The sequence below is a fragment of the Nannobrachium achirus genome (assembly GCF_963921795.1).
Source record: "Nannobrachium achirus genome assembly, chromosome: 15".
Taxonomy (NCBI): Eukaryota; Metazoa; Chordata; class Actinopteri; order Myctophiformes; family Myctophidae; genus Nannobrachium; species Nannobrachium achirus.
In genome coordinates this window covers 4,616,490-4,642,181 of record NC_137822.1, presented here as the reverse complement: position 1 = coordinate 4,642,181, position 25,692 = coordinate 4,616,490, and the positions used below count along the sequence as shown (strand labels likewise).

The 25,692-nt window shown below is 45.4% G+C and overlaps 2 protein-coding genes across 2 annotated transcripts in view; one reads left to right on the top strand and one right to left on the bottom strand.

Annotated features, from left to right (window-relative positions):
• The window catches only part of crb2a (crumbs cell polarity complex component 2a), a gene marked incomplete at both ends in the record, with an annotated part of 35,381 nt that extends 26,508 nt beyond the window's left edge, over nucleotides 1-8,873 (top strand). Inside the window, 6 exons of the mRNA XM_080742771.1 lie at nucleotides 1,329-1,633; nucleotides 3,599-3,843; nucleotides 4,552-4,887; nucleotides 6,294-6,410; nucleotides 7,457-7,583; nucleotides 8,652-8,873. Of these exons, the coding sequence (XP_080598897.1) occupies nucleotides 1,329-1,633; nucleotides 3,599-3,843; nucleotides 4,552-4,887; nucleotides 6,294-6,410; nucleotides 7,457-7,583; nucleotides 8,652-8,873 (1,352 nt within the window). The remainder of the gene's footprint in view (nucleotides 1-1,328; nucleotides 1,634-3,598; nucleotides 3,844-4,551; nucleotides 4,888-6,293; nucleotides 6,411-7,456; nucleotides 7,584-8,651) is intronic.
• Nucleotides 8,874-15,000: 6,127 nt separating this feature from the next.
• LOC308299044 (transcription elongation factor SPT6-like) lies at nucleotides 15,001-19,686 on the bottom strand (the record flags this gene model as incomplete). The annotated part of the gene is made up of 1 exon (XM_080742770.1): nucleotides 15,001-19,686. The coding sequence occupies one exon, from the start codon at nucleotides 19,684-19,686 to the stop codon at nucleotides 15,001-15,003; it is 4,686 nt and encodes a 1,561-aa protein (XP_080598896.1).
• Nucleotides 19,687-25,692: the final 6,006 nt, after the last annotated feature.

Genomic DNA, 25,692 nt, shown 5'->3' with positions numbered 1-25,692 from the left:
AAAATATATATAAAAGGGGTTAGCGGTACTGAGCCTTCACGTGGCAGCCCTGTTTAGACTAATTTCTCAGTACCGCACAGTAATAATCAATGTATTACACATTAGTATCAAAATAAATCTCTAGAAAGCTCCAGAATGTGAATTAAGTAAAATCTCCAATACTGGGCCTTTTAGCTTGTGGGAAAAAGGAGAAATGTCCAATAACATTATAATCATTTTTCATGTCTATGTACTGCATGCTCTTTATAAACATGCTTATAATCAATTGTTTTAATACATAAATGTACATAATGGTTGTAATCACTTAACTATAATTTGTATGCTCATTTTAATTCTAGATCATTAAATAATGTGGTTAGACACCAACATTACTTGTCTAGGATGAATAATGAGGGGATATTGGTATTTTAAGGGACTGGCGGCGGCCATTTTGAAAATCGGACGTTTCTAGTGGTCAAACTTTGGAAAACTTTTGATATGTTATTAAGTACACCTGATACTACAATAAACCATTGAGAAACCTTTTGTTGCAATTTTTTCAGGGTCAAACCATATCTGCACCCGCCTATAAACCTTCCCTATTATACAGATTGATTGGATTAGATTCATTTGATAGTTTTAATTTAAAATCACACCAATAGATCCTCATAGAACAGGGGTCTTCACCGTTTTCAGGCCAAGGACCCCGTAGTTGAGAGAGAGAGATGAAGCAGGGACCCCGTCAACCTTTTCATAGATTCCATATCGTTTCATTGTTTGACAGCACAATCATCAGTGTATTTTGGATTCATGTAAATTGGTGTTTCAGATAATAATATTTAACCACTTGAGCTGTCAATACTTAATAAACTTGAGCTTTCACTCTATACTTAGTCTGCTCTTTTTCCCCCTCTACACCAAACCTCTTTGCCGAAAACAGCCGATCTACAAGCTCACAACGCCTCGCAGCGCAAGGCGTTGTGAGCTTGTGGATGTGCTATTTCTGTCTAAAGTTCTCAGAATTTAGACACTAGGGTTCAAGTGGTTCATATAAAACAGGAGGGGAAAAAATGAATTTTCTATCACACAAAGATTTGGAGGACCGCCCCCAGCAGTAACTCTGAGGACCCCCTAGGGGTCCCAGACCCCCTGTTGAAGACCCTTGTCATAGAAGACCAAAACCAAAGCAACGAAACCTAAACCCTGCATGTGTGTGTGTGTGTGTGTGTGTGTGTGTGTGTGTGTGTGTGTGTGTGTGTGTGTGTGCGTGTGTGTGTGTGTGTGTGTGTGTGTGTGTGTGTGCGTGCGTGTGCGTGTGCGTGTGCGTGTGCGTGTGTGTTGACCTGCAGGCGTGCACAGCGCCACGTTTGACAACAGCCCCGTGCAGTTCAGCGCCGAGGGCACCCTGACGGAGCCCGTGACCTCCCTGTACCTGGAGCTCCGCACGCGCTCCCAGAACGCCGTGCTGCTGCGCGCCACCCGCGCCGGCGGCGGCGGCGACGACCTGCTGATGGTGGGCCTCCTGGACTCCTCCGTGCACGTGGAGTTCCACGCGGGCAACAGCGTGGAGGCGCTGGTCTTCCAGGGCCTCCGGCACGTCGCGGACGGGAGCTGGCACCGCGTGGGCATCGCGTCGGCCAAGCCGGGCAGCGAGGTAAAACGGGCGTTTTGTACATCCGTCACGTTGTCATGATGCTATTGTTGTAAAACAATCGTCGACTAAAACTATGACGAAAAATGTTTGTCGACTGTGTTTTTTTCACTGACGAAAACTAAATAAAAACGAAATAAAAACTAATTTGTGATGACTAAAACTAAGACTAAATATATTGACAATTTCATCAACAAAATAAAAACTAGACTAAAACATTAGGGAGGGACTAGTGGGGAAGAGAGTTATGTTTGGTTGGTCTCAGGTGTTGCGTGCTGAAAATAGCAGATCTACAAGCTCACAACGCGTCGCGCTGCGACGCGTTGTGAGCTTGTAGATCTGCTATTTTCAGCACACAACCAAGTGTAAAATCTGTCCTTACGATGCCATCAAGGCCTGCCAAAAATACATTTTAGTCGACTAAATCAACTGTAGATTTAGTCGCCTAAGATCTTATGAAATTTAGTCGACTGAAATTAGACTAAAACAAAAACTTTTCAGGTGACTAAATTATGACTAAAACTAAATGACATTTTGTACAAAAGACCATGACAAGGGGCGCCCGCTGGCCTGGTGGTCAAGGCGCACACCACATACTAGGCTATGATGCCTGCTGGCGTCGCCGGTTCGATTCCCGATCCGGACGACCTTTGCCGCATGTCATTCCCCATCTCTCTCCCCGTTTCCTGTCAGTCTACTGTCCTATCGAATAAAGGCATAAAAAGACCCAAAACAAATCTTAAAAAAAAAAAAAAAAGACTATGACAAAACTAAATCTAAATTTGCTGTCAAAAACAACATTATTGGGGTGCCCGCTGGCCTGGTGGTCAAGGCGCATACCACATACTAGGCTATGATGCCTGCTGGTGTCGCCGGTTCGATTCCCGATCCGGACGACCTTTGCCACATGTCATTCCCCATCTCTCTCCCCATTTCCTGTCAGCCTACTGTCCTATCAAATAAAGGCATAAAAAAGCCCAAAAACAAATCTTAAAAAAACAACATCATTACTTGCGCCAGCAGAGCGTGCAAGTACTGCGTTCGGCTGCGTATGTACCCTGTGCCTGTTGAGATCGGCACATTTCCTGGGGCAAAGCTGCCCAGATCACACATGTTGCACGTGTCTTCTTATTTTTTCACTCTTTCAAAAAAGCACCTGCAATGTAGTGCATTTGAAACTACATTGCAGTGCACAGCATGGGGAGATCACTGCTTGCCTCCTGTGAATTATTTTATTTTTATTTTTTGTTTATTTTCTGTTTATTTCGTTGCCGAGTGAGGTCAGCAGACAAAGTGTTGTGAGGGAGATGATAAAACCTGGGTGAAATCTGCCAATCTCAATATGCACTAACTAACGGCACACACAACTGTATGTCGGTGTCCTTCTTTGTTTAAGCCCGTAGCCCCATCAGGGACCAGCATTTCTGGTAACGTCATCATTAACAGCCAGTGAGGGACCAGCATTCCTGGTGATGCCAGTAGTGATGTCACTGGCATCGCCAATGGTGATGCCAGTGGTGAGCGCACGCACCTCATAGCGCGCTCTGCTGGCGCACAACTAGGCCATACATGGCCTACTTGTGCACAAAGCGCAAGTTGGCACCTCGACAGAGTGCAGTTCTAGTTTATTCAGCATTTGACCCACAGACCACCATTTGATGGCATTTTGCCTCTCAGACCCAAAAGTCTAAAATGAAACGGGTAAATCTCAATATTTCTACATGTCATTAGTTCGACTAAGGGTTAGGGTTAGGTTTAGGCATAGTTTTACTGAGGTTTGGGTTAGGTTTAGGCATTGTGGTTAACATTCACCAAGGTTAGCATTCACCAGCCTCGGCAGGTTAGCATTTCACCAGCATTCACCAGCGTCAAACTAATGGGGCGGCGAACAAATGATATGTCGCAATATCGACACTCTCCCAAATGAAACCTTTAATTTCACCATCATTGGCTCCAAACCACCACTAGGTGTCTCGCTGGGTCATCTCCGTGGACGGCATCACGGACACCAGCAGCGTGCCGGGGCCGGCCGTGGACCTGGGCTTCCTCAACCAGGAGGACGCCGTTCTGGCCGTGGCCGACAGCTTCACAGGCTGCCTGGGCGCCGTGCGCGTGGGCGGAGTCTACCTGCCCTACGTGGACGACCGCCAGGCGCCGCAGAGCGCCCAGTTCCACATCCTCGGAGACGGGAAGGTCAACCTGGGCTGCACCAGGTCAGTGGAGGAGTTCAGATTCACTTAGGTGCACTGTTTAGGTACATGTGGAAAAACCTGCGCTCGGAAGCTCCAGTACAACTTGATATAGGACCCAAAAGCACTCAATAAAGGGTTAGGGTTGGGTTAGGGAAATGGACCGATCGTTGCCGTCTCCATATTTTAAATTAGCTCCTCTACTTGATCAGTGTTACACAAAAGCATCAAAAGTAGATGTAAAATACATGTACATGAGCGGAATTTTAATCCTGAAACACTGTAAATCGTAAATGGTGCATTTACTGTAGATAGCGCCGTTATCCAAGGCGCATTACATAGATTGCGCATCACATTCACCGATTTGCACATACAAATGATGACAGAGGAAACCACGCAATGCACCAACCTGCTCATCTGGAGCATAGGGGTTCAGAGTCTTGCTCAAGGACACTTTGATATTCATTTTGGGGATCGAAATGGGAACTCAGATGGCCACTCTACCCCTGAGACACTGCCATATTGAAAAATCACTCATATTTTCTTCTAAATATATATATATTTCAAATATATATTTTTATAGCAGATTTGCAACACATTTTGAGCATGTACATTGGCTACCATCAAATAGAGAGAATCATAAAAAAGTCGGCTAATCGGCTTAGTGTATGTTTTGTAATAATGATATTTAACCCATACTAAGTAAGTCAACTCTTCCATCTTATCCACCAGTGCCCCCGTCTGCGACTCCAACCCGTGCCAGAACGCGGCCACGTGCGAGGACCTCTTCGACGCGTACGGCTGCGTGTGCCAGCCCGGCTGGGAGGGCGAGCAGTGCCAGACGGACACGGACGACTGCGCCTCGCAGCCCTGCGGCGCCCACGGGGCGTGCGAGGACCGCCTGGCCGGGTTCCGGTGCTCCTGCCACGCCGGGTACGCCGGCGAGCTGTGCGACGTGGACCTGGACGAGTGCGAGCGCCACGCCTGCCAGAACGGCGGCGCGTGCGAGGACGGCGCCAACACCTACACCTGCCACTGTCCCGACCAGTACAGCGGACCGCTCTGCCAGTGAGTCAGCTGCTGGTTCCTAAACCTTTTAGCTCGAGACCCAAAAGACAAATTATAGACCAGTGTTTCTCAAACTTTCAAATTTCAAGGTCTCCCCTTAACTCTGACTGTGTACAAATGGAACCAAATGAACCTGTTAGGGTTCATTTGGTTCCATTTGTACACCGTCAAGAGTTACAGACTTGTATGGGTCAATTTAGACCACCATAAAGGAACCCACAGAGGCCCTGGAATCCACTTTGAGAACCACTGTGAGGCTTTGTGCCGCGTTGTGAGCTTGTAGATCGTTTTCACTACCTCTTAAAGATTTTTAATTCTAATTTATGGAATTTTCTTAGATTTTTCTTTTATTTATTATTGACATTACATAGAATAAATGAATAACCTGGACTAGAGGATCTGTCCTGGAACGAATGACTTAACAAGTTTTCTGTTGAATACTTTCTTTTTTTCCGTTTCCTCGGATAATTGAGAAGCAGTACATTACGCATTTTTTATAAATGAATCAACAACCTCAACATTCTAAAAGTAGTTTTTTTCTACAGTCAACTAAACCGATTAGTCTGATGACCATTGTGTCTTGCAAAAACAACAAAATTAGCTGATATACCAAGACATAGCAGTGTGATGAATTGTAAGCTTGTAGATCGAATAGTTTTTGCTATTTTTGACAGTTTTGGAATACAAATTTAAATTATTCAATATTCCTTTCCCCAAAAATGTACTATTTTATTAAAAGTGATTTTTTTTATAACTGATCAGTTTTGATTAACTCTCGGGCACCCCTACATGGAACCTCAGGTTGTGTAGATACCAGGCAATAACACCAGTCCATTGTTTGCGTGCGTGTGCGTAGGGGTGTCAATTGGGTATGGCAGGGGTATGCAGCTGCCATACCCTGTGTCCAGGGGGGGAAATAAAAGTTACTTTTAAATATAAATCCATGAATGTCTCTTTGTCTATTTGCGCTGGTTATTATGTTGTTAAATTACAGTAAAATATCTACAAATGCAAAATGTAACAATGGTCACTTAATTATATTCTCCACACTTGTATTCTCCCCATCTTGACAAAATGGTATATTCCCAGGTTCCGCAGCTGCACATTATTGTGAATTGTGGCACGTTTACTAACATGCCAAGTTTAGCTGCACTCCAGCTAAACCGTAGAGACCTGTGTAAAAATCTGACAAAACTTGTTTTTTTTTTCAGACATTGTGAAAATAGCCGATCTACATGCTCACAACGCCTCGCAGCGAGAGGCGTTGTGAGCATGTAGATCTGCTATTTTCACAATAGAACCGTGTTATTCAAAATGTAATGCCTCTTTTCCATGAGGACTCCCATCTTTGCCATACCCTAGCTTTTGCTGAACTGACGCCAGTGTGTGTGCCTGTGCTCCACCAGGTGGGACTACCCCCCGCTGCAGTGTGGTACAGACGTGCAGTGTGACAACGATGGCGTCTGCAACGAGGGTCCATGGGGGGCAAACTGCTCCTGTGTGCCAGGATTTGCAGGCGACAGGTAAACCCTGACTTCTACAAACACGTCTTCTTTCTTATCTTTTCTTTTTTGCCATTGCCCTTGTGACTTTACCCACTGGTTCTCAAACTTAGAAATGTGAAGGTCTCCCCTTAAAGGACCATTTCACCTCTGATCTTATTTTATTGTTGTTGGGGACAAGATCAACACAATCCTGAGTTATTTTTTGTGTTCAATCTGTGTTTTGAGATATTATAGTATTTCAGCATGAATGATGATGCATTTTGCATCATATGATACAAAATGCATTGTAGTGTACAAATGTGTACACTGTCAAAGTTACAGACTTGTAAGGGTCAATTTAGACCCCCATAAAGGAACCTAGAGAGACCCTGAAATCCACTTTGAGAACCATTGACTTAACTCAGTGGTTCTCAACCTTTTCAGGTCATGACCCCCCACAATAAAACTGGGGACCCCCCACCCTGATAAGCACGTTGAATGTAGTTCAGGCATTACATTTAGTTTGACACAGTTCCACAGATTGTGAAAATAGCTGATCTACGAGGCGAGGTGTTCTGAGCTTGTAGATTGGCTATTTAAAAAATGTGACTCTTTTTTTTAATTCTTTGGCAAGTTGGTCAATGTTTGACCCATTTTAGTTTGTTGATTACTGTTGATACTTGAGGGGGTTCCAGGTGGTCCCCAGCTAAATGATGGAGAGTTGGTAACCGAATGGAACCTATCTTTAACTCTTGAGAGTGTAGATTGTTGTTAAACATCTGCATTACTTAATGTACAAGAGGTCTACACAATTAGAGAATATAGAATAACTGTTATTTTGATCAATGTTTGCCTCTCCTATGGTACTACATCAATACCGCATGAGTTGTGGACAAACTCTTATCCAACGATAACAAAATATTCGTTGTTTTTGACTCTGAGAGGCTAAATCTCATCAAATGGTGGCTCAAAAGCCATGTGAAAAAGGTTGAAAACCACTGCCTTAACTGGTCAGCTTTGCTCGCATAGCATAGTGACTCAATATTTACGGTATCCTTTGTGCATTTTCTCCATCTTCTCTGCAGCTGTGAGACAGAGGTGGACGAGTGTGCTTCTAATCCGTGTCGGAACGGAGGTTCCTGCCTGGACCGACTCAACAAGTTCCTGTGTTTGTGCACCCCTGGTTACATCGGACCCATGTGTGACACCAATGTACGACCTCTGACGCACACACGCATGCACGCACGCACGCACGCACACACACACACACACACACACACACATAATGTTGTTATGACTGAAGTATGACTACCTCTGATCACACCTTTGAGAACATCATGTGATCATATGTGAGATGCTTTTTTTACACACCATTAGAATGTTCTTATTTTGATCATAAGACCCAATTACTGAATGTCAAGTCCCCAGATTGTACAAATAGAACCAAATGGTTCCATTTGAACACAGTGGGCTCTATTTTGATTGTCTTAAGCATAGACATAGAAAGGTAAACGCCTCCTTCGGCTAGGGGGCGTATGCATTTAGCAACCATGGGAATCTTCATCACTTCCGTGTTCATTGCTTCCGCGTGCGTCACACATAGGGAAATTGCCAGGCCAATCAGAGGCAGGTCTTTACGTACGCAGCCTGTGAGAACAGCTGAGCCGCGCAACATCGGAACTGGCTCTGTTGAATTGAATTGTGGTCCTTGGATAAGTCCCGGAAAAGTCGCGCTGTGATTGGCCAGAAGTCACTTTGACTGACAGTGTCCCTTGGTTTTTCCAGGAAGTCCGGACTAGAACTTTTGCACATCGCTCCAATTAACTGCAGAGGTGACCGAGGCATCTAGCTCTTTATATCTGTGGTCTTAGAGTACCATACTGTCTCCGACCACCAAACTCTTCGTCGTAAAGGTCCAGTTCAACTACAAAATGCTGTCACTTGCATCTCCTGAAAAACATTACCCCGAATTATAGTTCGGAAAGCTGCACGTCAGAAAGTCGGAACTCTCCAACAAACAGTTTGGTGGTCGGAGACAGTATGGACAGGCCTTTAGGTTAAGGCATAAGAGCTGGTACTTAAGACAATCAAAATACAGCCCTCAGAGTTACAGACCTGTTATGGTAATTCTGGGTTAGCTCTTTATCTGTTTCTGGTAATAGTATTGTCCACAATGTATTTTATGTCCGTGGCAAATATTTGACAAAAATGTCCACCACAAGCCTGCATAGCGACGACCCCAATTGAAACTAACCGCCGACGTTTGTCCCTGCTTCACAGAAACAGGCCCAGAGGGAGCGTGCTCCCTGGCTGGTGGTGGCCATCCCGCTGGCCTGCCTCTGCGTGCTCGTCGTCATCGTGGCGGTGACGGTCATGGTGATGACGGCCAGGAAAAAGCGCCAGTCGGAGGGAGCGTACAGCCCCAGCACCCAGGAGCTGGCCGGGGCGCGGCTGGAGATGGACAGCATGCTCAAAGTACCGCCAGAAGAGCGTCTGATCTGACCTTGAACTATTTCCAGAAAGCACTCTTCACCTTTTTTTTTTTTACTTCCAGGGGTCCCAAGCCATTGGATACGTTTGTTATGATTGTCTTTAAATCTCTGGGACCCCCAAACTACACTAAAATCTTCGGTGCTAATTTAACTCTGAGAGTTACGGGCTCGTAAGGGTCCATTTGTCCGTTCGGACAGTGGGGAACAGAACAATTTAGGATTACCCCACTGCTATGGAGGACTTGGAGGACCACAGTTAACAAGACACTGCTCTCTATTGACACTGATCCCCAATGATGCTATAGAGGGTATGCGCATGCATAAAGTGAATGGAAAATCGAGTGGCTAATCGAGTGGCAAAGTGAATGGCAAAGTGAGATTAACGTTGTTTAACATCGTTTAAAGCAATCAGATAGGACTTTACGTTTTGGATGTATATTGTATAGGCTTTCAAGGCCAAAAAGTAGTTTTTTGACACTCAATAGGTGTTCCTGCATAACTTCCTGGTACGGTGATGATGTCACGCGCATACCCTCTATTCCAAGTGTAGGCTAACCGAGTGCAGCCATTCTTGGGAGCAGAACAGGATACACTAGCCAGAAGAATTTGTTCTCCGCCAATAGCATTTGTTCACCGATCTCTGTGTTGATTTGGAAAAGGTCCATGGATTGTGTGTGACTGTTTCCAGCGCCCTCATCAAATGTGTGAGTGGCAAACCCGTTCACTCCATAGTCTCGCGTGGCCAGACTGTTGCCTCCCACAATTTTCAACTGTGATACAGTCCGGAGTCTCACAAGAAAAACTTATAGCGGATGTGAAGCCTTCTCCACACTTCCATTTCGTCTTTACGGTCATGCAAATGTATCCTAATATAAATCAAAATCCTCTATGCATATAGCGTAGCTGTTTAGCAGAAATGTAAAATAAAAGAAATAATACAAATATATATTTAGAGATATATAGATATTTAAATATATCTGCGTGAACGGAAATGCCAGCTTCCGTTACGTAACTTTCAGGAGGTGTAATTCCAGACTCTATATATAGCATTCGGAAGCGGAGATTGTGGAATAGTCGTCTGGCTACGCGAGATTCACTCCAGAACTTGTGGCTGCACAGCAACGTGGTCTCTCGTAGATGACGCAAGAACGAGTTCTTTAGATGAAGTGCAGCTGTGAGTGTGAGACTCGAAAGAACAGGAACGTGTTCTTTCACATAATGTTAAAGGACAACTCCGCCCTAAATCACTTCTAGGCTAATTCTCCTACTTATATTGTTCCAAAAAGACTGACCATGGGGTCTATTAGGCAGAAATGCCCCTGTTGTCCAGTTTCCCCAGCAGAACCCAGCAGCTCTCATAGCATAGAGTGGAGCATATAAGCCTATCGCTTTTACACTATTTGTTGTGGTCAAAGGTGTTTTTATTTTTCATGAATGTGTTACTAGTTGTCATTACAAACACATCCATGTCATCATTGTCCCACACAAGCCATCACACTCTGCTAAACAGATGTCATGCTTTTATGTGTTTTGCCAAGTCCCGGAAAAGATGCCCTGTGATTGGTCAGCACATTCACTTTGATTGGCACTTGTGCCGAATGCTCACCCCAAAACATCATTTATGAGATTGTGATGGCTTGTGTGGGACAACCAAGGCATGGATGTGTTTGTAATTAAAACTAGTAAACATTCATGAAAAAAAAAAAACTTTTGACCACAACAAATAGTGTAAAAGTGATAGGCTTATAGGCTCCACTCTATGCTATGACAGCTGCTGCGTTCTGCTGGGGAAACTGGAGGGGCATTTCTGCCTAAAAGACCCCATGGACAGTCTTTTGGGATCAATGTAAGTAGAAAAGTGAGCCTAGAAGTGATTTAGGGCGGAGTTGTCCTTTAATGAAAACCCACAAAAACTGTATGTCTGAGTACTACCAGCACATCACGGGTGCTAGAAAGTAAATATTTGCTCAGGTATGTATATATAATATACTGTATTTGAAAATAAGGTAAACATTTGGGAAATCTTTTCCCCCGCTAGAGAGTTTTGAACATGGCAAGGTTAACCCATTTAGGCCTGAACACATTATGACGCAATATTTTATGCTTTAAATATAAAAAATAGCAGATATACAAGCTCACAGCGCGGCACCGAGTGTCACGCTGCGAGCTTGTAGATCTGCTATTTTTGAAAAATCTTGAAAATTCTAATTTTGACCCGATTCTATAGGTGTCTTTTGTATCCTTCTAAGGTTTTTGGAAAAAAACGATGTTTCTATGTCAGCAATCTGGCCAGCCATCGTCAAAGAAAAGGTCCTTTTCACTTATAACTGGAGCTCAGTTAGTCTGTTCTTGAGAGACTACTATGTCAGTGGTGCTCAAACCTTTTCATGTGAAGGACCCCCAAAATGATATTTATCTGGCCACGGACCCCCATTTCAAAATATCTAGTTCCAGGGACCCCCCAGAAGCAAAGTTTGAGTTACAAACGTTCGCTTTGAAAATACATACATTCAAAGATTTGCACACATTTTCACGACTTTTTCAAAAATAGCAGATCTACAAGCTCGCAGCGCGGCACTCGGTGCCGCGCTGCGAGCTTGTATATCTGCTATTTTTCACTGGTTAAAGCATTCAATAATTTTAGGCGTGGTTCCCAAACGGTGTGCCAAGGCACACTGGTACGTGTGCCCAGAGACAAGTCTAGGTGTGCCTTGAGATTCTGTGACAACCACAACATTATTATTGCAATATTCAAATATAGAGTACCGAAGTCCTGACGTCACTTGTTCTTCCACTGGATCACGGAGGTTTTTCTCAATGTAGAATAACATTGGGTCATCTTAGAATCGTCTCATATAAGAATTGTGGTCCAAAAATAAACAAACTGTCTCAGCGAGCGATATTATCGGGGAGGTGGCTCTGTATCGTTTACAATAGTCAGTCACTCATATTTGATACAGTCTGTTTCTGGAGAAAATGTAACTCGGCGGCAATAACATTAGCGTTTTCTCGCCGTCAGTTGATTCTTCATATCCATATGAGTGAGTCAAACCGCCTGAATCGTTTCATTAGTTTATTTTCAGAACACACTTCTTGACACGTTATTAAACAAGTCTATGGGAATTCAGATTGGGGTGAGAAAAAAAAAGTCGACCCAGGTAGGATGCTTCAATTACGGCAGACTTCGGTGCTCTAAACAAAAACATTATTAGGTTTTTCTTTTTTATGTACATTTCTATTTGCCATACTTTGTGCACACTCATTTCCCAATACAGAGGCAGATGAATTCTATATATACTATTATGTTCTAACCCTGGCGGAGTCTCTATTTTCAGATCGTCATTAACGAAAACGGTTAATGGGCTATTTATTTATTTTGTGGCTGGACATTGCCTCTATGAATACAGGTGTGCTCTGAGATGTTTTGACTTGCCCATGGGTGTGCCTTGGCCACAAAATGTTTGAAAACCACCCTTTTACACGATAGATAAAACACAATCAATCAGCATTGTTACACTACGTATTAAAGATGCTTAAAAAAAGGAATTGGTGAGCAACTGATTTTATTTGTATTGTTTGGCTGTTCTTTCCTGTGGATCATCAAGTAGCTGTGGAAGGACACATACATTCATACACAACTATTTGAGTAAATAATTGACCAGGGACCTTTATGGGAAACACCAAAAAAGAACCTTTGGTCATTTTATCATCTATTCAGGCTTTTGTGAGCACCCGGGACAGTTTTAGATTTTTTTTATTCAGTATTTACCGGTAGATATTTGGTATTGATTTTATCAGACACGCCCCCTTCCTATAAAAACCCCATTGTAACAAATATTTTGGAAAATGACAAAAATGTGATACAATAAATATATTATTAAAAAAAGCACGGCCAGCTCACATATAAGGGGTGTTCCCCAAAGCCTGATTAGAGGATAAAATGACCAAAATTTAAATATCCCTTTAACTTACCGGTAAGTACATTTACTAAAGTTTTGAGGTATTTGTAATTTACTTGGGTATTTCCAATTTCCAATTACCGGTACTTCTACTCTACTATACATTTTGGATCCAGATATTGTACTTTTAATCGACTAAACTTATTTGGAAACTTTAGTTACTAGTTACTTTGCAGATATACAGTAAATCATAATATTAAAACCATACATTTACCACTCTAGCTTAATTTTATACTTAGGCCTAGGCAATTTGAAAAATAGCTGATCTACAACCTCACAGCGTGTCGTATCGCGACGCGTTGTGAGCTTGTAGAGCTTGTAGACACGTTGTGAGCTTGTAGATCTTAGGCTGGCTATGCCATGGGCACAGCGTCAGCCACCCGTGACTGGTGGCTAGCAAAAGGATGTTTTCTAACACTGATGAATGAAGCTATCAATGAAATCTATGAAAATGTTTAATCTGCAACACTATGTATTATACAATATGTAGTGCCTGCTTCATCTCTCTCTCGCTCTCAGCTGGCCTGAAAAACGTTGGGGACCCCTGGACTAAAACATTAAAAACACATAACACCATATAATATATCTTTCAATAGGGTATAGGCAGGTGGAGAATAATATTATACACAAAAAAATGAAAAATAAAATAGATTTGAGCAAAACACAAAGCAATAGCAACAAAAAAAAAGAAGAATTCTGAAGCAATATCTACGAAATCACATTCAACACTGCAATTAAAAAAGTTTGAATTCTGAAAAGTGTAAATGTTGTCAAGTGTGCAAACGAAAAGGTGTCAAAGACGTAATGAAGACGTCACTATAACGTAATCAAAGAACTACAAATCTGCTCAAGAAGGGATGGAAGCCATCCATTTTGACTAGTTTGTCGTAGAAATACCCTATTGCAAGTGTGGTTGCCGCGACGCGAGTCACGATCACGAGGAATCCGCCGGGAAATTAATTCTGTCTTACCATTTATATTGTGATATCAAGTGAAGCATGACAAAATCTTCACTTTTCTATGCCGCCGACTCAAGCGGACTTCAGCCACACGAGACAATGTCTAGCGAAGTCCGCTTGAGCCGACTCAGCGCTGTCCGAGTTACGTACCGATAGGGACAGAATCGTACATCTTCAACCCCCAGGCTTTCGGCACCTCCGCGCGGTCTGCTGTGCTTCCCTACCAGCCAACAAGGCATCTCCCACAGACACAATAATCGCAAACAGGAGGTTGTTGAAGATTGTTTAGTTTTTTTGTCACAGCCAACGCCAAAGATTATTTGTCCTAAGCAAATAATTCGATGACCCATGGAGATCAAATTATTGGCTTAGGGAATGTGACAAAATAAAAAAAAGATCTCTGTGAATTAAAGGCTTCCTGGGATGTGTTATTCATATAAAACAAGGACAGAATTAATTTGCAAGTGTGGTTGCCGTGACGTGAGTCACACTTGCAATTGAATTCTGCCTTGGTCATATATGGAGCGTGACATGAGCCGTGACTGACTGACTGACGCACATGAGCTGCAGATTTTCATAGTAAATGCTACCTATGGTAGCAATAAGTAATTATTATTTTAGATAAGCAGGCCAGATGGGAGATACAGGCAGGGAGACATTTTTATTAGTGTGTTTGCTATAGGCAACCACGTATAAATAACCATTTACTGTATATTCCCAGAATAAACAGGAAATTAATTTCATAGCAGATTCCTCGGGACTTGCGTCACAGCAACCACACATGAAATCCAGAATTGCATCCTTCTAGTTAGTGTGGTCTCCTGTAGGGCACTATTGTTCTGTCCCGAGTTTATGGGGTAGTTTTTAGCCAATCAGTAGGCAGCATTCTCTGTGACATCACCTCTTTGCAGCCTCCTAATTGGCCAAAAAGCAGTTTTTGCTGCTTCCGCATTGGCGAATGACGCATGGTGACGTCACCTCTAAGGTGCTACCTCTTCGGCATTAACCCCATTGACTTGAATGGGAAAATGCAAAAATGGCAACCACACTCGCAATATCCCAGAATTGCATCTTTCTAGTTATTATTATTATTTTCTTTTTTTAAAACAAAACTCTTGTTAGTAACCAGCTTTACTGTTCTTTTAATCATTATGAATAGTGCTCTCACACAACAAACCTCACCCTATAGTCGAGTCGACCCATTCTCACCCCCAACTCGTCACATGTGGACTGGACCACTTGGTGCGAGCGGGCGCGGGGACGGCCGGTGCTGGGCGTCAAACATGGACGGCGCGGCCGCTGTTGGCTGCTGGGGCGTGGCGAACACGTGATAGGCCGCGGAGGAGCTGCGCTCTCCGCTTCTCCCGTTGTACCGACCGGAGCCGCATTGAACTAGGGCCGCTTCTGGCTTCTGGCACATCCGTGTGTTCACTTTGCACGGTAGAGCGATGGTTGCTCGCGTCAGGTCCGTGGGTGTCCTCGTTCTGCCGCTGTTATCCGAGGTTCTGTTGCCGCTACTCGGTAAGGGCTCCTTGTAGTGGTCCTTGATCCAGCCGAACAGTCCGTTTACTGAAGTGAACATCCGGGAGCGATACCAGAAGCCGTCCGGGGTGACGGTCACATATTCAACCCGCGGTTTCCCGCGAGGATGGTAGCCCAGCATGAATTTCCCTGGCAGATCCCTGCAGGCCGAGATAAAATACGGAATGAACGCAGGCTTCTCCCTCTTCGTCTTCACCAGCAGCTCCTCCATGGCCCTGCGGTCTCCTCCGTTGCACTCCCGGAAGTTCTTGTGCCTCAGCAGGTCCAGGGCAAACGCGGCCATTGGCCGGACGTAGCGATCTGTGATCTCGTCCAAATCTTCAAACTCTGTTGTGCTGATCCACAGTGTCTGTCCCAGGCTGAAGTCGTTCTCCTTGCCCTCCTCTCTCACGTTCACATGCTGGCAAATACCGTCCGCCACCTTCCAGGTGACAGTGAGGTGGTTCACTCCTTTGCTGCTGGGCCTGAACACCAACTCCCCCTGGCCCATGGACTCCATCATCTTCTCTGCCTGCTTGAAGGTGACGTTCCTGAAGTTGGGGTGGTCGATGACGCGCTTCACATAGGGCATTCGCTGTTGCTTCTTCTCGAGCTCCCCGTCCTTCCTCTCATCCTCTGCCTCCGCCTTAAAGTCGTAGAAGACGTCCCTGGGGAGCCTCCAGTCACCGCTCTTGTCCATCAGGTCCGAGGTGCGGCACGTTAGGTCGACACTGAACCTCTCGATGTCGATCTTCATGATGCGGCAGTGGACCATCATGCACACCTTGACCCTCTCCTCGGGGTGCGTGACCACCTTGTCGCTGAGGAACTTTTTGGGGATGAACCCCTGGACGCCGTTGTCCAGCCTGGTCCGAACGCCAATGGCGTTTCCCGGACAGGAGCCACTATCAAAGTGGTTCCACACCTTGCCGAGATCGGGGAAGTTGTCCCGCAGACACAGGGGGCACTGCCACAGCCCCGTGTGGTCATTACGGATGGCCTGGTCGCAGCTCTCCCTTTGGGCCCGCTTGTAAACAATGCTCGTTACTGTGCTGGTGATCAACTTGCCTGTATTGAAGGTCTCCGGTGTCTCCTTTGTGAGAAGGTTGAATACCTCCTCTGTGTTGGGGGCTCTGTAGTCAATTCTCAGGTCTCTGTACCTGCAGCTCAGCTCAGCGCGGATGTCATACAGAGTGATCTTGTTATTGCCATAACCCTGTCTCTCCAGCTCCTCTGCAAAGTCGTCCAGGTCCAGGTCTTTGAGGTGGTCCGGGTTCTCCACAATCTCCTCCAGGGCTCCGGCCGGGTTGGCGTCCAACACCGACTCATCGTACCCCATGGCGTCCATGGCCATCTTCCGAGCCCACTCGTACATCTCCGGGTGAACGCGAGAGCCGTCCAGGACCTCGATGTATGACTCTGTGCTGTCCTCCAGCGACACTGTGTCGATCCTGACGAAACCGGCACTGTTGGTGAAGACCTTGGGCCCCATGTGACACAGGCTGTGGAGCTGAGTCCTGTTCTCCAGGCGAGCGTTGCTCTGCTTCAGGGCCTTGAGGAGGTGAGAGGCCTTCCTCGGCCCAAGGCCGCACACGTACGGGAGCAGGCCCTGCGTGTGAGGATGGCAGGTGGCCCGGTTCACATCCACTCCCACCTCGTTGACGCGGTTGATGAACTCACAGTGCAGAGCGCCGAGCAGCTCCTCTCTCACCACGTGCTCCTGCAGCGGGTGCAGCTTGAGGCAGAGGACGTCCTCGCCGCCACCGCAGACGTGAGCGTACTCCACCAGCGGGTCCTGGATCACCCTGGCTATGGACACGGCCTGCCGCAGCAGGGGTGGGTAGTCCCGGAAGTCCACCTCCGACTTCTTGCTGTTCATGTACAGCGTGGCCAGGTGATTGTCCACCAGCTCCACTGCCACCGGGGACAGAGAGGACTCTGCGATGGTCCTTCTGATGTCGTCGATTATCATTTGGGCGTCTCTGTTCTCCCCGGCGACGGCGACCACGTGGGGCTTCTGGCTGTTCAGGAACGCCCGCAGTTTCCCAATATCGTTGGCTTTTCTCTCCCTCTCATCCTCCCTGAAGGAGTTCCTCCTCATCATGAAGTAGGACAGGCGCAGGATGTCGATCACCTTTCCCTCGCCGTCGATGAGTGCACAGAACACAGGCGTGTCCCTGCTGGAGGCATAGGCCACTCCCAGGACTCGGACCCCTTTGCCGTGGCTCTCGTCCATCAGGTCGTCGTCTTCCAGTAGCTGGTCTGGCCTGTACGGAGCCACCTTCAGCCAGTGGTACAAGCGACGGCTGCAGGACTGGACCACGTGCTCCTTTGCCTCTGCGACAAGCTTGTTCTTCAGTTCCTCAGACATCTGAGGGTAGAGGAACTGAGCGAGGGCCATCTCTATGGCTAAGGCCCTCTGCCCGTTCCATTCTTGGACCAGGTGGCTGAACGCATCCCTGTAGTAGAGGTGTTTGATCTCGTCAAAGTATGTCCGGACGCTTGGATAGCCAATGTCAGCGATCATATCGATAGAGATATTCATGGTGAGAAGACCCTCTTCCTCAGCCAAGCACATCTTGAGGAACTGATCTCCGTTTAGCGTTTTCACAGGCTTGTTCTTGAGGTACTTGAATGGGTAGGCGAAGTGGGCCTCGTCTATCTCCTTCTTTCCTTTTTTGGTCGGTTTGATGTTGACCATCGCCCTCTCCTGGAATCTTTGCCTGAGGACCTGGCGAACTAGGGGCTCCCGGGCAATCTGCAAGGCCACCATGTACCTGGTCCCTTCAAGCACAGCTTCGGGAGTAGTGAACTGACTGCAGACATAATCTTTGGCCAACTCCATGGGTTCAGCTTGGAACTGCTCTGCCTCGTGGCGCTGGTAGCAGTCTTGCAAATTTACTCCAAACTTCTCTGGTGTTAGGCCAAACTTCTTGGCCAACCCATCAAGTCCCACGCTCTGGCAGATGCTGTACATGTTCTTGCGTGAGGCCTGCTTCAGGTCTGGTTCTTTGTGCTCCTCCTCTTCCTCTTCTACCTCCAAATCCTCCTCACCATCCTCTGACACCTCCTTGATCTTCTTGAGTCTAGTCTTGCCAACCTTTGCAGAGTTCCTGATTTTGGGGATGTGTCGGCTGTAGTATAGCAGAAAGTAGTTGTACACGTCGGTCAGCTCATCGAGGGTCTGGATGTCTTTCAGCCTCTCCATGTCGGTGGAATCCAGGGGACGGATGCCATCTGCCAGGGGTTTTTCGGGGTCAGCGGAGATCCGCTCAAACTGGTAGGACTGCATCCTCTGGAAGAGCCGCATCAGATTCTGCTTGCGGGTCTTCAGCTGAGTCCACTTCTCGTCCCACTGCCACACCCTCCACAGGTCATTGAGGTTTAGCTCTGGTTCCACATACTCCTTCCTGTAGAAGGCTATGAACGGAACCTCAAAGTGCTGGTTCCTCATGAAGTTGAGGGCCTCCTTGATCTTGTCGATTGTGCTTGGGCCTTTCCTCCGGAGGTTTGCATTCATTCCCCGGTCTACGTAATCTCTGCTCTTCTGCATGGAAATGGTCAGGGCAGTGAAGCCGTGTCTAAAGATCCACCTGGCTTCCTCCTCCAGCTCGTCATCCTCGGCGGGTCGCACCGGGATCGAGCGCAACTGGAACCTCTCCGGCACGTCTGTGGAGCGGATCACGTTGTCCTCCTTGGTCAGGTGGCTGCTCTCCAGCTCGCTGGGCTCATAGAGCTCCAGTATGCTCCTCCTGGCCTCCCTCTCGGCCGCAAAGTCAGCGTCAAAGTCCCCACCAAAGAAGATGTCCTGGGCCTGCTGCAAGGCCGCGTCACTAGTGTATCCCCTCCTCTTGGTGATGGGTTGGCCGTCATCGTCCACGATGAAGTCGTCTATGTCCGACTCCTCGTCCTCTCCCTCGTTGCCGGAGCCTCGCCGGGGTGCCGTGGCGGCGGCCTCTCTCTCCCGCGGCTCGCCCCCGTCGCCAGTGAAGATCTTGTCTGCAATTGAGTCTTTCATATTGTCGTCCTCTTCGTCATCGTCCATTGTCTTCAAGCGTTCATATTTCTTCCTCCTTTTAAATTTAACGCCCAGATTCTCCTCCACGAGGTCTAGATCATCGTCGTCCACCTCATAGTTGCGCCTTTTCTGTCTATTCCTGTCTATTCCTTCATCCTCGGAGTCACTACTTCCTCCTGCCTCCTCATCCTCCTCCTCCTCCTCGTCTCCGTCATCAATGAGTCTTCTTAAATTCCCTTGCTCGTCCTGATCTTCTGTGTTCTCTTCTTCCTCCTCATCTTCATCCTCCTTTTTCAGCTCAAGCTCTTCCTCTACAGAGTCTTCCTGTTCAGACTCCTCTGCCACACGTTCAATGAATTCTGACATGTTTCTCTCTCTCTCTCTCTGAGGCGGTATATTCCGTCAATATTCCTTTAAAATATATAAAGGTTGGAGAGCCTCTAATTTATAAAAGCCGCTGAGAGAGTGAGACTGAGCGTCGTGCATCCTTTCTCTTTTATGTTGGCTGTGATGTCACAGTTTGTTTCCGACCTAGCATTGTGATTGGCTGAGACAGATTGACAACGTTTTCAAATACAGAGCATTGGGATGTTGTAGAAGTCAATAGGGATGTCACAGAATCTACATAGGTGTTCAAATCCACTGTGGTTCAGCTGGCTTGCATTCAGTCATTGCCGCTGCTGCTGTGCTAGCGCCAAAGACCGGATGCTAAGAAACAGACTGTGCCCTACTGTGTTAGCCTATGATTATTTCACTTTGTGATAGTCAAAAAATTAACACGGACCAAAAGGTGCCTACTTGTGTGCCAGCAGAGCGAGGTGCGCTCACCACTGGCATTACCACTGGCGATGCCAGTGACATCACCACCGGCATCACGAGGACTGAACATTGGTTAGACCTCCCGGTGGTTAGACCAGGTTAACATTCACCAGGTTAGCATTCACCACCGTCGGCAGGTTACCCATTCACCAGGTTAGCATTCACCAGCGTCTGCAGGTTAGCTACTCACCAGGTTAGCATTCACCAGCGTTAGTTACCCAGCATCACCAGGAATGCTGGTCTCTCATTGGCTGTTAATGATGACGTTGCCAGAAATGATGGTCCCTGTTTGGGCTACGGGCTTAAACACACAGCTACCTACCTAGCTACATACATACAGTACATACGCAACCGAACACAGTAGACTACTTGAACGCACTGTTGGCACAAGTAATAAACTAGATACCGTACACAGTTTTGGGAAATTCGAGTGTCGTTGCCTATAAAGGCTGGATAGCTAAAATGTCATGATTCTTGACCAATCCTCAAGCTTTCACCACTCCTCCATTGAACTCAATGGACCAGTGAGTTTAACTCCCATTGAATCTCTATAATGGTGACGTCACCGAGAATGCTGCTTCCTGATGAGTTTACACAGAACGAAATGATGACATCACTCTGTGTTTTTCAAGGGATTCCCCATTGGATGACGTCACCGGATGATGCTTCCTGATTGGAGTTTACACAGAATTGTGTAGAACTATAATGTGTTGCCCTCTGGGCAACCACACAAATAAATAAATACATTTCCATGCTCACCATGCTGGTGCCAATACGTCAATCTCTCAAATTGTACTTCAGTAAATATACTCGGTTACTTTACACCAGTGCCATGGGGTCCGCAGAGACCCCCTCAAGGCAGTAGGACTGCATCCTCTGGAAGAACCAGAGAAGATTGCTGATTCTGAGAAGTACACTTTATATTTCTATTATTATTGTGGGTTCGCTGAAAGGCGAGACCAGTACAGTATGTTATATCATTCTAGGTCAAGTTTATTCTCCTCAAAAGAATTACTGACAGTACAAAGGCAGGGTCCTTAGCCAATGAGGAGCAGCGTTCTTGGTGACATCACCACCAACAAGTGCGACCTGATATAAATAACAACAACACGTGGCTCGAGACCAGTATGTTATTGTGGGCTCGCCTGAATGGCGAGAACACTATGTTATCTTCATTATTATATAATAATAATATAATGTGAGTTCCGTCGCGTGAGTTCCATCGGAGACAGTACAAAGGCAGGGCCCTTAGCCAATGAGGTGCGAAAAACCTGGCAGTGGTGTTAGCTGGAGTATTGGTTGAGCTTCACATGACAGTTAACACGCTGCAGAATATAGTCACGATTTCGTAGGAACAGTATTTCTAGCACCGGCAGTGTTGGGGAAGTTAAAGTTACATGTAACTGAGTTACGTAACTAGGTTACATTTTGCTGTTACTTGCTGGTAACTGAGTTACATTCATATTTCAGTAACTCGTCAAGTAACTGACATACTTTTTGGGTAATTTTTGTCTCAAGTTACAAGAAGTTACAAGCAAAGTTATAATTTTACATTTAAGTTTTGTCATCAATCAAATGTCCTCAACAGATCATAATGTTCTTTTTTTTTACTTTATTTTAGGAAGACAAATGTTTACTAAAGAAAATGACAACCTTTTTGAAATAAAACATAAAACTCAGCTGAGAGGCATATTTCTGCTGGCATGTGACTTTTTTTGTAGGATATTATTTTTTGTTTCATGTACACCAAATGTACGTTCAATTTAACACTGGAAAAAAAAGTACCTCAAGTTACTCAAGTTACATTTTCTATGTAACTTGACACTTTATACGTTACATTTCTCCAGGGGTATAACCTTAACTTGATCAAGTTACTGCCATGGTGAGTTACTTGTAACTACAAGTTACACTTTCCAAGTAACTTCCCCAACACTGAGTATCGGTATGTCATACCAAAACTTTATAGACCAAGGTTATTCTCCTAAAAGAAATTACTGACAGTACAAGGGCAGGGCCAATGAGGTGCAGCCAAAGGGTAGATCTTTGTGCCCATACATGGTGTTCCATGTGAGCAACTTATTTTATTTGTATTCTTTGGTAGTTGCTCCCTGTGGCTTCATCAAGTAGCTGTGGAAGGACATATTCATTCATACACAATTAAATTGGTAAATCATTTACTCAAAGGAAAACCAGCGACCCAGGGGCACTGGAAGTGGGGTGCTGAGGGAGCTGCAGCTCCCCTGGTGGTGGGGAGCAAAAAAAAACAAAAAAAAAAAAAACGTTTTTTTTTTTTGTTTTTTTTTATAAGTCTATATATATACACACACACATAACTATATTAAAACAATAATGTATTTGACTTTGGGGAATAAAATATGTTGAAAAAAGGTATTTGATTATCACATGGTGACCTAATCACATGGTCACCTTGCCACTTCCGGTCAGAAGGGAAGTCAAATTTAAATCCCGCTTTGATGGCACACTAGTCTCGCGTAGCCAGACAACTATGCCACAATCTCTGAATGCTATATAGAGTCTGGAACAGCAGCTCCCGAACGGCGAGTATCGAAAACGGGCATTAACGTTCAAAAAAATATATTTTAAAATGTCATTTCTGCTAAGCAGCAAGCTAAACACGCTTATATGATTTTTATTTATATAATGATAAATGTGTGTGATGTGAGACGGAAACGGAAGTGACGTGGGGGCTTCACTTCCGCTTCATCTTCGCACTCATCATTTCTTCCCCGGTCTGCCAGACTGTATGCTGGGAGCATTTGACCAAATCGCGGAGGCAACCGTCTGGCCACGCGAGACTAATGGCACACCAAAGTCTATTTATTTGAGAACTAGAAACTGTCTATAGGCTCATTGTTGCAAACTAACACCGTTGTATATGGGGAATAAAAAACAGTAGAAAACTGTTACAAAAATAATACCTGATTTTGTAGTGTGTGCGTGAGTGAATGTGTGTGTGCAACTGTGCATGCGTGCTGTGTGTTGCACTGTGTGCTAAAATAACTAGTAACTATATAGCTCCTTGTTACACCGTTGTGCGGGGAATAAGCACCCGAAACCGTAATAAAAATAACTCAAAACCGGATAAAAAACGTGAATTTTTCGGCGTGCGGCCAAAGGATCAGCTCCCCTTGGGATTTGGGAGTTCCAGCGCCCCTGCAGCGACCTTTATGGGAACCAGTGGTATAATGTAACTTCTTTCACTTAAAAAAAAAGATCATGTTAATCAGGCTTTTGTGAGCACCCGGGACAGTTTTAGTTTTGATTCAGTAGTGTAACGACCCTGCAAGAGATCAGGCCGTAACTCGCTCCGCCAAGCGAGCTAGCCTTCTTGGGGTTGCGGGTTGCTTCCTCGTTTGCTGAGTGGGGGGCTGGGGTTCGCGTCCCGGTTGGAGGGAACTGCCTCACTCAGTCTGCTAAACGTTACAGTATTTAGATATTTGGTATTCATTTGATCAGACACGCCCTCTTCCTAATACAAACCCATTGTAACTTCAAACTCCATTTTAACCATGATAGATTCATCAAACAGACTCATACTTCCCACCGATATGTGAGCCCGCCATGTTCTTTTTTTAATATATATTTTGGAAAATTACAAAAATTGAATGAAATAAAAAGAGTTTGAAGTTAAAATGGGTTTGTTTAGGAAGGGGCGTGCAAAATATCTAAATATTTAATAAAGCAATTTAAAAACTGTCTGTTGTTTTCCCAAAAGCCAGATTAGATGATAAAATGACGAAAACATTTTTGAACTTGAAGTATCCCTTTAACTTAAATGGATAACAGGAGCAGTGAAGACAAACAGGATTCAAGATTCAAGATGTTTATTTGTAGTAACACACAATATTTCACAGACACGTTTTGTCTACAGTATAGGATACACTACAAAAACAATTGCTAATATGTCATCACAGTCAATATCTTTGGTCTAACTATGGTCTTCTTCTATGATGATCACAACATTCAAATGTACATGTGGCGTTGAAAGTCTATGTTCAGGGGGGACATATAAATGCTGTGATACATTTTCTCCAAAATACAGCTAGACCCAAAAGACACCTGAGAACCAAACTAGTGAAAGTAGCTGATCTACAAGCTCACAACAAGCCATGATGTGCATGATGTGTTGTGATCTCATAGATCTGCTATTTTCTTAAAAGTATTTTTCCCTCTAATTAATGGAATTCTTTTGAAAAAAACTAAACGTTTGAACTTTTTTTTAATGAATTTGAAATAATAATCAAAACAAAGGGAACAAATAGGGAAACAATAAAGGGATATTTACTTGTGACCCACAAAATGGGTCTGCGACCCACTGTTTGGGAAACAGTGCTGTATAGCCTATTATAGCCTATCACTATCAGCAGAACAGCCCAGCAGCACTGCTCAGCAGCAGAACAGCCAGAATGCACAACATTTTCACCAAGGAATGATCAAGTAAGCAGGGAGCTCTAAACCATGAAATTGGGCTTGATGCTGGCCTTGATTCTGGCTTTGATGCTGGCTTTGATTCTGGGTTTGATGATGGGTTTGATTCTGGTTCTAGTTTTGATTCTGATTTTGATTCTGGCTTTGGTGTCGGTTTTGATTCTGATTCTGGTTTTGATTCTGGTTCCGTTTTTGATTTAATTTCTGATTCAGAATCTGATTCTAGCAGGTCCGAATCAGATGAAGGCCTTGGCATCCATTGATCAGTCACATTCTCCAGCGAGACACTGACCTTCCCTGGTAACACCCTCATAACGACATCATCTTCAAGGTTATCCAAGTATGGAAAGACTCTCTCTGTGAAAGAGAGCGTGAAGGTGTGTAGGTGTGTGCGGGCATCGGGATCAGAAAAAGACAGCTGTCCTTGGTCCCAGTCCAGCTGGACTCTGATCCTCTTGGGTTTCTGCTTCATCGGGAAATCGACTTTTGACACCGCCGACACAGCTGCGTATTTATCAAAGGCGAACTCTATTCCCCAGTATCCACCCTCTTTACTGGCCTTCCTACCTTTACTGGCCTTCCTACCTCCTTTACTGCCCTTCCTCCGAAACGACTCCTCTATCACACCCAGTTCCCAGAGGTCTCCTACCTCAACATCCCAGCTGTGAGTCCCTGAGTTAAAGCCCTCAGATCCCAGCACAATTTGCCAGTTCTCAAACCTCTCTGGGATGTCAGGGCGAGGCAACTCCTCATTGAAAACATCCCAAAACGCTGTGGTAAGGTCATCAGACATGATGAGTCCGTCAAAGGCCGTGTTGGGATCCAGGATCACGGGTGTGTACGAGACAATGCACTTCATCTCACTCCAGATTTTGAACCGCAGGTTGCCCAGGTGTTGGGCTACGTCTATCAGTGCTCCTGAGCCCAGCTGTGGGTCCACCCGTGTTCGGTGGGCGTGCCAACATTTCTCTAACAACATCCGACACTTGTGATCCTCCTCCTTTCTCAGCGCAGAGATCCTGGCCTTCTCTTCCATGCGTAGCCACTCATGAAGCGTCTTAAACTCCTCTTTGATCTCCGTCTCTGTCGCCCGGGCCTGGAATT